The sequence below is a fragment of the Egretta garzetta genome, unplaced genomic scaffold, assembly GCF_000687185.1.
Source record: "Egretta garzetta isolate BGI_Z169 unplaced genomic scaffold, ASM68718v1 scaffold334, whole genome shotgun sequence".
NCBI classification, from domain to species: Eukaryota; Metazoa; Chordata; class Aves; order Pelecaniformes; family Ardeidae; genus Egretta; species Egretta garzetta.
Window position 1 is genome coordinate 930,131 of NW_009259431.1, and position 12,977 is coordinate 943,107.

General features: G+C 38.7%; 1 protein-coding gene across 13 annotated transcripts in view; it reads left to right on the forward strand.

Annotated features, from left to right (window-relative positions):
• The window catches only part of MARK3 (microtubule affinity regulating kinase 3), a 62,349-nt gene that overhangs the window by 18,214 nt on the left and 31,158 nt on the right, over positions 1-12,977 (forward strand). For 7 of the 13 annotated variants that reach the window (XM_035892658.1, XM_035892660.1, XM_035892659.1 and 4 more), the window contains exons 2-5: positions 3,503-3,582; positions 6,475-6,523; positions 7,247-7,312; positions 9,852-9,922. In XM_035892658.1, the coding sequence (XP_035748551.1) occupies positions 6,496-6,523; positions 7,247-7,312; positions 9,852-9,922 (165 nt within the window). In that variant the 5' untranslated portion in view covers positions 3,503-3,582; positions 6,475-6,495. The remainder of the gene's footprint in view (positions 1-3,502; positions 3,583-6,474; positions 6,524-7,246; positions 7,313-9,851; positions 9,923-12,977) is intronic. The other 6 variants (XM_009637097.2, XM_035892668.1, XM_035892669.1 and 3 more) reach the window with 3 other exon arrangements.

Consider the following 12,977-nt stretch of genomic DNA (forward strand, 5'->3'; position numbering starts at 1 on the left):
AATTTCTGGGTAAGCAGGGAGGAAATGAAATGCAAATTAGGTAATATGATGGATTAGATAAAGTTGATTTGTGTGGCAGATCTGTGCAACTTTGAATACCTGAAAAAAAGTTAAATGCTTGAAGCACTTGGAAGAGAAACAAAAGCTGTGTGATATGGAGAGGAGGGATCAGGGCATGGGAAAAATGGTCAGAGAAAAGTAGAGAGGCTGTGTTTTCAGACAAAAATGTAAAATCTTAATCCTTCAAATGGTGTTATCTTGAGATTGGGCCATAATGCTAGCTTGGGCTCATATTAGGTACAAAGCAAATCTTTTAAAAGTCACAGGTGTTGAGTTGGCAAGGCCACAAGCTGGAAGTGTGCTTGTTGGCCCTTTGGTTCCTGGGTTTCAGCCTGCTCGGTATCCATTCATGTCTCCATCTCTGTTGCAATTTAATTTTTTATTTACAATTTATAAAATTAGATTATATACTGTGATTTGTAGATTGGTCTTGTCTACCGCTGGGTTTCTTAAATAGGAGTATGGAAGAATAGTGCAAAATAGCAGGGAGGAAATCAGATCAAATTTGGGGAGTGAGATTGCTGATGTGCTCTCCTCTCTAAGCTCATTTGTTATATGGCCACAGAAAACACTTAGTAAGATAGTGTTCTCAATTCAAAAACTGAAAGTAATTTTCTTAAAATAAAATGCCTGCTTGTCATAGTAAGCAGAGTGAATGCAGAATGCATTCCTTAACAATTTTGCTTTAGTGAGCCTTTTTCTGCAAACCCTTGCCCCTTTTCCCCCAGCACTGTCAGCAGTGCCGGAGCCTCGGTGCATTTCAAGGCAACTGCACACACGACGTGTAGCTGCAGGGGAAGCTAAGGTGGAAGCGCTTCTGATCTTGCCCTTCTGGAGAGAGCGATAAAATATTTGAGGTATGGTGGGGAGGGAAGGGCTGTGCCGAGAAGAGGGTGTGGCATATGGTGTCTCAGCTGTGGTGTAGCTGCATACCCTAGTCATCCTTAGGTGGGGAAACAAATGGTGATTAAGGCTGCCGGTTCTGATTTCTTTGTATTAAGGCTCCCACACCAATACTTAAGCTGCCAGAAAGAAGTTAACGTTGTTATGGACTTGCTTTGCTTTCTGGAGCAGTAATTCTCAGTATGCCCTCGCAGTAAGCGCTGGGCGGCTGCAGCCCTGACAGCAAAATATTCAGCAGCGCAGCTCGTCGGAAGAGTCGGGTTTGGCTGCTGCCGAGGAAGTCTGTGGTAGCCACATGGAGCTACTCTTAACTGTTGTTTTAGGACCTAATTACTACTCTGCTGCTCTTGCTTAGCGAAGAGGAAACTGTAAGGGGTACTTCCCTGCTTTGAAAGAACAGGGAATTCTTAGAGCTTTTTTCCCATGCTGGTGGCATTAGTCATAGTGACTGTTCTCCACAAATGTACTTGTGTATCCATTTCCAGTGAATATAGGTCTCACTGGAAACAAGTGCTGATGCTACAGTAGTTCACTTCCTCCTAGACAAAAAAAAACCTGTTTGCTTTTTTCTTTTGAATTAGCAATGCCGTTATATGCAGAGTTGGTTGGTTTTTTTGTTTTTTTGTTTTTTTTTTTTTTGCCAAGCCCACGTATAGCACTCAATCACTACTCATTTTCCTTTTTTAGAACTTGGGTCCTTAGCCAAGTATTTTTGTTCATTATGTGCAGATGTTTTGCCACTTGTTTGGGCCACTTTTTTTGCTAAAGCTTTTTAGAGTTCTTAAACATGAATTTTAACATGGACCATGTGTCAGTCAGTACTTTAAAAACTGCAAGAAAAGGATAAGAATTTAAAATGCCCAGGCTTTTCTGTTTATAACAAGTATTTCTTCTGTTTTCAAGTTGTGGTTTGTTTGAGGCAAACTTGTATTGTGTAAAGGCTTCCTGCTTGAGGCTCCTAATTATATATAGGGCATGTTTCAGTGAGTGTTTATCCGGAGGAGCCTAATACACAGGTAAAGCTTGAGCTGGCTTGGGACAACATCTTGTGAAAAGCCCCCCCACTTTGGGGGGAAGGAGGCCAGGGTGTGTTGGTGTTCTGTATCTGATGAATGTACTGGCTTGTTTTTTAGCAAACTCTTTCAGTATTTCTTAAATAATTTGTTACTAGAACTCTTGCAATAGCTAATGCAGGAACACTTCTAATCTGTCCTTCAATGTGTTCAAAGACTTGGCTTAAAAGATGGGTCCTTTCCCTCCACTCCGTTGTTTCGGATGTGTCAGCATAATAAAATTCAAGTAAAATTGATTCAAGTTTATTACTCGGTGCATGTCTGTATTGCCATTGCTGGCTTGTTAGGGTTTTTTGCTGAGTTTGTCAGCTAGCAGTGTTACTTAAATGTAATTCTTTCCCTGTATCTAACATGGCTCACAGTCAAAGGACCAGACCACAGCAAAGCTGAAAGCCATTTGTTTGGCAGACTAAGGATGTTTGTCTTTGCCTAGAAACATTTGTAGAGCTCCTGTTGACGGAAAATGAGCTGTTCAACAAGTTGGGAGTAGTTTTTAATCTCTGTATTAGAAATTAAACTGATAAGCACTGTTTTCGGTTGTTTGTCTGCCTTTATGGTCTCATTATGACAAGTTCCTAAAACTAAGAAAGATTGTTTTCCGTATTGAGAACCTTCACATTATGTCTTCTGATGTTACATCTTATGCATTCCTGTGGCAGGAATGTGTGGGCTTTTATATCATACCTGGCTGTTTGCAATTAATTTTACTGCGTGATGATAATTACTACTTCATTTGCTAGAAGTTGATGCACGTAGTATTTTGGGGAATGAAATCTAGGAAGCCTTTTTTTCAGCATACTGTGTGTAAGTTGCGTGATGTTATACCTTGCATTATGTATTATATTCTATTTCTGATAGAGGAATGCAATGTCAAGTATTTGCAGATCTCTCTGGAAGCTACTGTGTCAAAATGCCAAACGTAACATTTAAACTGACAAGGGGAGGAGCACAATCTGAAGTGCATTTATCTAAGTAAAATTCTAATCAATAATTTGGTGATATTTGTATCCTATTCTCAAGTATTTTTATTTTGAAATTCCTCTTAGACAAAAATAGTATTTTTTTTAAAAAGCTTGTTTCTAGTCACCCACTTCAACAGATGGCTCATATGTAGAAGCTACTTTTTGACATACTTCATTCGGGTTAGTAATGCAGAGTAGTAGTCTTGTGGACCAATGATACGTTTAGAGCAGCCCAAAACATGGTATGAGCCTGACTTTATCGCGTCAGACCATCAAAAGGTACAGTGTACAATGGAGGAAGTAGCTAGCTCCAGCCAAGTCAACATACTTTATTAAAAGAAAAAAAAAATGCATATATTCATTTACATGACTATACTGTGAATTTTAGCCTCATTCTTACTGTCTTATTTTATATTGCCCTTGGCTGACTTGTTTGGTGGCACCAATTATGACTTTGCCTATATTCCCATACTTAATCCTGTGAACATATTTTTTTTTTTTTAGGTGGGTGAGGTGATGACAAATAGGCTAACGGCTGAATAACAGCCAAGGTCTTCATCTGTGCAGCAGTGGAGTTGCCCTTGGTGAGAGTCTGACCCAACAGGCTTTATCTGAGTATCGGGGGTGGAACATACCGACAATCGAGAGTGAATTAAGCAAACTGTCTTCAAAACTTTAAAAGCTGACCAGAGGCTTTCAGTTATATAAGCTGTGATTGAAAGTATTAATGGAGTATTCAGAATATATTATACACTAATTCGGCTGAACTGAATGAAAAATAAGAAAAAAAAAGCTATAAATCAACTGCTTTTAAATTTCTGATGATCAGAGAGAGATGGTGAAGTAGTCTACCTTGTGTAATTACATACGAGAAAGCTCCAGAAATACCATAGTTTAAAAAAAAAGGCAATTTACTTACCTCTCTGGGGGGAAAAGAAAACGTGTGTGCATAGTTTTTGAAACTCTTTTGCATGGCCAAAAATGTACTTGATCAATCAATCCTGATTGCATTTAAGCAGCTTGTCATTTAGCAAAGTGTCAGGCATAGACCTGGGTAATGATAGCAAGATAATTAAAAGCATCTGGAGAACTGGTTGGTTTTACTCTGTTCAGGTAGTGTGCCAGTCAGAGCTGTGGCTCTAGCATGGGGGAGGTGGTCTGCTGGGCAGTGCAGTGAGGAATGCTCCCCAAATCGTAGCCTATACAGAAACATCAGAAAGCAGAAGGCTTAGGATAACTGGTCTCCAAACTAATATTTTTACACACACCCCCATTTATTTATTGAAATCCCACCCCCTGCATTTTCTTTGATTAAAAGACAAAAAGGCACAAGGATTTGGTTTTGTTGACTCTTCAGTTGTTTTCCGTTTGTTTCTTACATTTCACTTTTTTTTTGCTTTTATTGAGTAAGTACACCTACAGATTTTTGAGTCGTTAGTAATACGTGTAGACATACTAAATGTCTTCACTTCATCTGAAATCTAACCTGAGGCAAATCTTGCAGCAGTATTCTTTGCTTCCTTACTGTTAGTAACAATGCTGTTGTCTCTTATTTACAAAACTATTTTCTCCCATGTCTGCATTCCTCTGGAGCTGCAGACTTCTCTTCTGCTTCAGTCTCTTTCCATGAAGTTCAGTATGATCTGTTACGTTACTGGTATTCCCGTACAAGTTGGTGCTAGGTTTATAATAAAACCACTTGATTACTCCCTCTTTTTAAAGCATGCTGTTAGAAAATACTCGAGGCTTAAGAATGTCAACCCTCTAGAGTCTTGGGCTGGCACGGGGGGAGCTGCAGAGGGAGAACAGCTATGCGCATGACTGTCATATAGCATACTACCTAAAAAGATAATTCTTTGGGTTTTCTGAATAGACTAGTATTTGCACTTGAAGGTTTTCTGTGATAATTTTTTATTTGGGGTGTTTTCTGGGAGAAGAAGTAGGACTACTTTTACTTCATCTGCTATTACCCAACTTCAGTAAAAGCAATGTTTTATATTTCAGTAACAACAGCCATGGCAGTTTTAGTATTACACTTAGAGGTTTGTCGTAGAAGAAAATCACAGAATCATATAGGTTGGAAAAGACCTTTAAGATCATCAAGTCCAACTGTTAACCAAGCACTGCCAAGCCCACCACTAAACCATGTCCCTAAGCACCACATCTACATGTCTTTTATAAATACCTCCAGGAATTTATGTGCATCTTACAATTGTCTTTTGCAGAAGAGCGTTTTCAGAGGTGAAAATAATTAACAGCTGATCAGTAATAGACTTTGCTTTCGTTTGTGGTTTGTTAAATATTTTTTCTCTATTATTATCCAGTTGCAGGAGGACAGAGTTTACTCTGTCTGACAGGCAAAGTTGAACTCTTAACTACTCAAACAAGACCCTCTTCGCTTGGGTTTTGGGGGGTGAAACAAGATCCTTGCAGTCGGTATGTGGTTTCTGGATGCAGCACTGTTGATCTTACATGCTGCTGCAGCTTGAAATGGGTGGTTGTACTCCCTCACTACCCATCCTGCCAAAACACGTGCTGGGGTGGGCAGGGGAGCTGCAACAGAAAACTTAGAGATGGAGTGTTTTTATCTGGGGGAGTTGTGTGTTTTGTGAGATTTTCTGTTAAATTAATTCCTGGACCTTGTGCTTCAGTCTGGGTTAAGACCAATGCTTGCATAAAGGGAAGCGGTACGATCCTGTTGCATGGGGTGGTGTGTGGTGGAGAGGGTGGGAGCAGGCTGATGCCTTTGAGACTGTACACCATTTGTGTTCTGCCCTGTTAATTTTGGCAGGTACGTTTAGTGTGTTGTACTGGCTGAGCAGGCGTGGAGGTTCAATGTCTGGCAGTCAGAGTTGGTGGGGCTGCAGTGACAAAGGGGGAGCCTTGCCTCCCCATCTCTCCTTAAAACTTGCTCCTTGCTGGTGTAGTTGCATTGCACAAAATGTGTGTTATCTGAGCAGCTGATTTTTCGCCTGTGAGTTCCTGTAGTAGCACAGTATTTCCATGGCTTTAATGAGGTACTGAAGAGTGATGAATTCATACCAGTAATATACTGCAGTGGTCTTCAAAAGGTGCCCTGGTGGGGCTTCACAAAACTTTGGAAACAGTATTTTCTGTGAAGGGGGTGAAAGGTGGTGTGAGATGTACTGAACAGCAAGAAGCTGCGTGGCTCGTAATGGTCTTCTGGCCCCAGAAGTCTGTGAACCACAGAGCTGAGATCACTTCTCTTGTGAGCTATCTGGAATGCTTTGTGGGTGTTTTCAGGTTTTTGAGGGTTAATTTGTTTGGGGAGGGATGTTAAGAGCAGGAGGCACTAACTCTTCCCTCCATTAAGTGTTTATTTCATGAACTTAATTGAAATGCTAATAATAACATTTGCCCTTTTGTTTAAATAAGTATATCAAAACAATCAGGCTTTAGGAAGAATGGGTGTTACCTGTTTAATTAACTTATGTCATGTTTTACATTTATTTCAGCTCTTTAGAGAAGTAAGAATAATGAAGATATTAAACCATCCAAATATAGGTACCTTGTTTCTTTCACATAATTTCCAACTCTGGAGAAACATTAGCTTTTTCACTGTTAAAATTTTTGTGGTATGAGTTTAAAAGATGATTCTGCATTAGGGTGTCAATTTATTGTAGCTGTAATAAATACTTTTTCAGAGCTATGTGTTTAAAAAAAACAACCAACAGAACAAGAAACATTTCGGTCCCTTTGCACAAAATTTATTTGCATAGCTAACTGATAATTTTGCTCCTTTTGAGTATAATACTGATTTTGACTGAATTCAGGCTCTCATTAGAAATAAGTGTGTGCCAAAACCAAGAAGTGGTCAAGAAATTATTCAGGATTGTACATTTAAATGACATAGTATTGTTATGGGACTGTCAGTAAACTGACTGATAACTCATTTGTCACTATGTATGCCAGTTTAGTGCATAAAAATGGCTATTGCTGATGCTTAAATCCGTGGAGCTCTGCTTAATTTAGTTGCTTTTCCCATATAACAGAGGCAAAGTATTGTGTTGTGAGAAAATGTTGTTCTGTATGAGTTGACCAAATGTGTTACAGTATTTTCCATTTAGGAACATTAGACAGAAAAAGCTTCTTTAGAGTCATAGTCTGATGTTGTCAAGCAGCAAGCAAATAGATTTGAGTATTTTTTCCTCTGACAGAATTCTCTGTGTGGTTAACGTAGTACTTCTGCAACTAGTTAACTGATTAATAAATGACTTTCTTTTCTAGTGAAGCTATTTGAAGTCATTGAAACTGAAAAAACTCTCTATTTAATAATGGAATATGCAAGTGGGGGTAAGTACCTTTCTGCTGTGATAAAACACATGTAAACAAGTTGCTGAGTGGGAGAAAGCACTTGTTTTCTTTTAAAATTTCGCTTTCTTTTTCAGCAAATACTAATGTCATGGTAGTGTAAAGCAGAATTTTTAGTATTCTCTGGGACTTCTTTGGGCAACATAATTGATTATAACTTGTAAAACCAGCTTACTGAGACTTAGTAACATTTGCTTTGTTTTCACAACTCAAATTTAATGTGAATCTTTATTCAGCCGTAGATTATTCCTGTCCATAACAAATGCCAGCCTTCTCAATTTATTGTATTCAGCTCCCTACCATTGGTGTACTATTTTGTATAAGATACTTGGTAAAAACATGTCCAGATGAAACATTTCTGTGTTTCTTTAACTGTTGCTTTCAAAAGCATGAGTACCTCAGCTTCTGTTTTTTAAATGTCGATGACATCTGACGTATCTTAATCACAGACCTTGTACTGTCAAGAATTGCTAGGCCTAGCCTTATACCATTTCAGGAGGAATTTAAACATTTATTCCTGATTGCAGACGGGGGAAGAAAAAAAGCCCACATCATGCAATGTCAGGTGTTTTCACAAGGGCTAGATTAAGGTATTGGGTCTTAAGTTACTCCTTGCTGGCTAAAACCTAGTAGCACTCAGCTTGTCGATGTGACCCTTTAGCATCAGCAGCTGGAGATCTCAGATAGTTGAGGCTTTTCTAGAGTTTTGGGAGGGAGATACAGAGACTTCTTTTCAGAGAAAATCAGCATTGAATTCTGACTCCGACTTTAGATTATGTGAAGCTTAACGAATTACTATAAATCAGGCAGTGATTCTTTACCTGCCTATGTTTTCTTCTAGCAGCTCCCTAAATGCTCAGCCTAAACAAACAAAATTGGTAAAATACCATTAAAATACTGGCTACTCCAGGTGTTTGTGGAGGCATCTCTGTGCTGTTTGATGGTACTAGACTTGAAAGTGAAGTCCTGTTGCCATCTAGTGATTAGCTTCTAGGAGGTAGAAGGGCCAGCAGTTCTCTAAAGCAGTGAGGATCTTTCTTAGGGTAATGGAGAGATGCATCCCACACTGGTCTAAAAGGCTGTTAGCAGTACCCTTTGTACGTGCCATGTTGTGCAGGACAGGAATGGCTGGTAACCTCGGTGGCCGACACCAATTTCCCATATTTCCTCTTCATCAAGATTCTGCTCACGTATGATGCATATGAACTCTGTGGCTGCAGGATGAAAGAAAGTATTGCTACAACTGCAACACTTCGCATAAATTGGGGATAATTCTTTCTCTGGTGTCATTTTCCCTGAATTGTGAAGAAGTGTGCAGGTCTGTTCCTTCAGGATTTTTGAAGAAACAGCTGTGAAATACAGCGGGGTTATCTGAGTTGAGTATTAAATAGTATGCTACAGAGGGAAGTAAGGCTATTTTGTAGAAAATCCTGACGTTCCCTCCGATTGCTCAGTTGTTGCTTTTCATGCTGTATGACTGGGGTTTTTATTCAAATTTGGTGGAGTTGCTTCTTTTCAAAAACAAATGCGAAGTTACTCAGCATTTCCCTTGTGAGGTGGCTACCAACAAAACAGCGTATTGTTGCTCAGTAGAGAATATTTAGATATTTGATCTGCTTCTGAAGTTTTTATTAATTTTGCATATTAGTGAAGAATTTTTAAAACTGTGTACTAGTCTGTGTTTGTAGGAGTTCTTACGTATGTGACTATTGTTAGTAAAGATAATTTCCCGTGCTCTCACACAGTGAGAGTTGGTGTTCATGGGCCAGCTGGCTGCACCTAAAGCTCGAACGTTGTAGTCTGTATTGACATGCTATAAAATAAATGGATTAATTAAAGAGGAAAAAAAAAACCAAAACAAAACACTACAGGTCTTCAGTAATGCTTTAGTAACTTGCTTTAGTGGTCCATAACCATACAGCATTGGACTTGTTCAGGAGTAATCCTTCTCAGTGTATCTTATAGCTCTGATGGTTGTGTGATGGATTATGTCAGTGTGTCCTGCTATGCTCATCATCGTGACCTTCCTTGTCCATACCTCTTACAAGCCTAGCTTAAAGCTGAGATTTCTGATTTTGGTTAGAACACGTTTATACACATGCACAAAGAAAAATTCTAGTGTTGGTATGACTATTTCCAGATCTCGTAAGACATCCTCATATATGAAGAACCATATGCCCCATTTTTTGTGGGTCAAAATAAACCCTTGTGAGAAGGTCTGTGAAGGGGTATATGTCATCTTCATTTACAAAACAGAAGTACACTGCTCAGTTTCTATCATAAATAATTGGAAGGAAATGGGTTTTTTTCTATATCCACTCATTCATTAAGTCTTATTATTTTCTTGTATGAGAGATGATGGTGTAGTAAATTGCATAGCAGTTATTCCTTGTTCTCTTGAGCTAACCTGTAATCACAAGCTTGAAGTACAGTCATTCCAGTGAAGCTGCTGTGGGCAACTGCTGGAGAGGAATCTCTAGATTCTGAGTTGGCATTAATGTATCTCATTATTGAATTGTAGGGGAAGTGTTTGACTATCTGGTTGCACATGGAAGAATGAAGGAAAAGGAGGCTAGAGCTAAATTTAGACAGGTATGTATAACATTCCTATATACCAGCTTCCCACACCACCACCCCATTTTTAATGCTGAAATGAGTAAAACTGTTGTCCTTCGCGTTTGACTTACAGCAGTGTTCAGCATGTTGTGGACTTGTGGCCCTGAGTGAGAAAGAACTTGGGTTAGAGTAGTGCTTCCAGGGGGTTAGTAGTCCATTCAGTGGTGCTAGTTTCCTTAATGCTGTGTGCCAGGGCGTTCAGCAGTGACTGCTTGACTTGGAAGTGTATTCTGTTCCAAAATTAATTTCCTCTGGGTTGATTTCGTATATCCTTAGTTCAGCTGGTCTGTAACCTTTTGGAAGTTACTCAAATGTAACAAGCTACAAACAGGCCAGTTTCAAAACGCAAGGCAGTGCATGTAACAGGCATCTGTTCACATCTATCCGCTTGGTTGTTCTAGAAAGTCACAAAAAAGTAATTTCTAGGCTTGTTAGTTGTTCTTTATGATGGATAAACTAGCCCTGCAAAGATGTTGGAATTTCATTGATCTGTAAAAAGCATTTCCATATACAGTATGGAAATAAAAGCATATTCCAATACAGTAAAGCAGTATTGAACATAACCAGATATTTTTGCGTAACTAATTAAAATTCAAATCTCTGCTCTTGTACCATCTAGAGTTTCATTTGCAGATCTGACTGATCTGATATGCTTTTTGTGCTCTTGTGCAGAAATTTGTAAATGCCTATGTTATTTCCATCCCTTTGGTCACTTGGATAACCTAGATAATGTTTTTAAAAACGAATAAATATCAAAATTATGCTCCTGCTTAATCATACTTTAGAATAACGAATAGGGACAAGAATGTTTTATTGAATGATATGTAGGGGTTTTAAACTGATGAATTGTGGCAATAATGTGACAGTCAGTTTCACAGTTGGAGGTGGTGGCGCCAATAGCTTTACTTCTTAAGCATAGCCATATAAAAGTAGGAAGAAATTTGAAATAATACATGAAACTTCCAGGAAATTGATCAATGACTTTCACAAAATACCTTGCAAAGAAAGCTTTTACACTTCTCTAGTGTGGGTAGTGTGACCGAAAGGAAAAATTTGGGAACTAGGAAACTGTGCCACAACTGTTTTGCTCCCTCTTTCTCATATAGTAAGAATTGTATGAAAGTAATATAAACAATAAGCTCACAAGTAGCAATGAAAGTAAAGAAAAATAAATGTATTTAGCCCAGTATAAGGAGGCAACAAAGGTATTTCTGTGAAATCCTTGTTCCTTTGTTTTCTGTCATCTCTTTAAATCTTGTATTTACCCTCTTTAATCTTTTGGAAAAAAAAAAAAACAAAACCCACAAACCAAAAACAAACCCTAACCACCCAACACAAAAAACCCACCAAACTAACAAAACAACCTTAAAAAGCAGCTGCACAATTCATATCCCAGAAGTGATTCATGAGTATTGGAATTATACAGCTTGATAATAAGGAAAATTTTTCTTCCTCTTTAACAAAATCTGGTGTCTTTTTAAAGCTGCTCCCCTCCCTTTCATATTCTGGCAGGTAGAAAACTTTCCTTTGTGAATGAGGGTTTCTGGTATGTGTTTCTCTGATGGGTTGGAGTAGATGTGATGCATTGTGGAGCAGTCATTCCCACTTCAGCTGTCTTCTAAATCCTAGACTGTTGCCTTGCTCTTTGTAATGTCACTTGAAGAGCTTCAGAGTAACTTGAGAGGATTTTCTGTTCTCTCTCAGATGTGAATGTTGAAAACTTCTACTGGTGTGGTTCTCCGCTCTCAGTTTCTTTTATCAGGAATTGTGTGGAAAGGGTCTTGCAGTAATTCTATTGAAACTGTGCATTTGTTCAACAATTACCAATTTTTTTTTCTAACAATTTGACTCCACTTTAAGTGAAAACCTGTGGAAACAGGTCAAACGTTTTACGGGTACATTAGTGCTTAATTTTATGGGATAATATGGGTAGTACAGGATATATGTAACTTCATTTTTCAAAACCAAATGTGAAGGGAAAGAATTTAAAAGATAGTCAAGCTGAGAATCTGAAGTACATAAAATCGACTCTTGATGGGTCAAATACCCAGCTCAGTAGGTAAGCTACTTGATTTTTCTTTTTTTTTGTACTTTGGTAGACTAAATGCTGTTTGTAAAGATACATAGATGGCCTCACTTGAATCCACTAAAATATGCAGAAGTATGTTTTCAGTTTCTTCTTACAAGTCCTGTCTCCTGGCACAGGCAGCTGTGCTCTCTCTGCTCTCAACAGCTGACTTCCCGGCTACCACACTCAACCGATTTTAGAGGACCTTGATCTCAAAGATAGGAGGTTCTTGAGAGCTTCAAAAGCATGAGTGCCTAAAAAAGAGAGAAACCTAGTAATAATGCGAGGAGAAAAACTATAGCACGAGCAGAGTGCGCTTCGCTGGAGGGAAAAGCATGTGTGCAGGACAGAAGTCGGGAAGCTTTGAGCAGTGCTTGGCATTTATTAGACACCAGCACTCTGACTGTGGGACAGTGTCAAAGGAAACTAGATCTTGCTGGGTTTACAGGTCATAAAACTATTAATTTCACCTTACTGTAGTCCCAGAATAGTTTCGTATAGCTTTTAGCCATTGTTGGAGGGAGAATGCTCTCTGTAGACCTTTTATCCGATTCAGTGCAGCTGTTCTTATGTTGGACAGGGACTTATGACATAATAGGGATTTTTTTTTTTTTAAATTCACTAACTGGTTTAACAGACAGTGGCTCTGTTTAAACTGAAGAAACAGTTGTGCCATGGTATTGAGCTTAGTTCTTACAATAGGTTGTATTTGATCTTGTTTTCAGGTCATGTTTCTTCTTTCAGTAGATGTGATTTCTGGATCACACACTTGTGTTTTATCTGAGGAGGCACTTCTTCTCTAGCAGGCAAAGAGCAGAATTGGGTAATTGTCCCCTCTTGGCTTGTTAAAAATTTTTTTGTCCCATTTTTTATGCATTCTTAAGGTTTTTAGCAAGAAAAAAAAAAAGAATGTAAAAGACAGTGATCACATTATTCCAGTCACGCTTGACAAGGAACACAGGA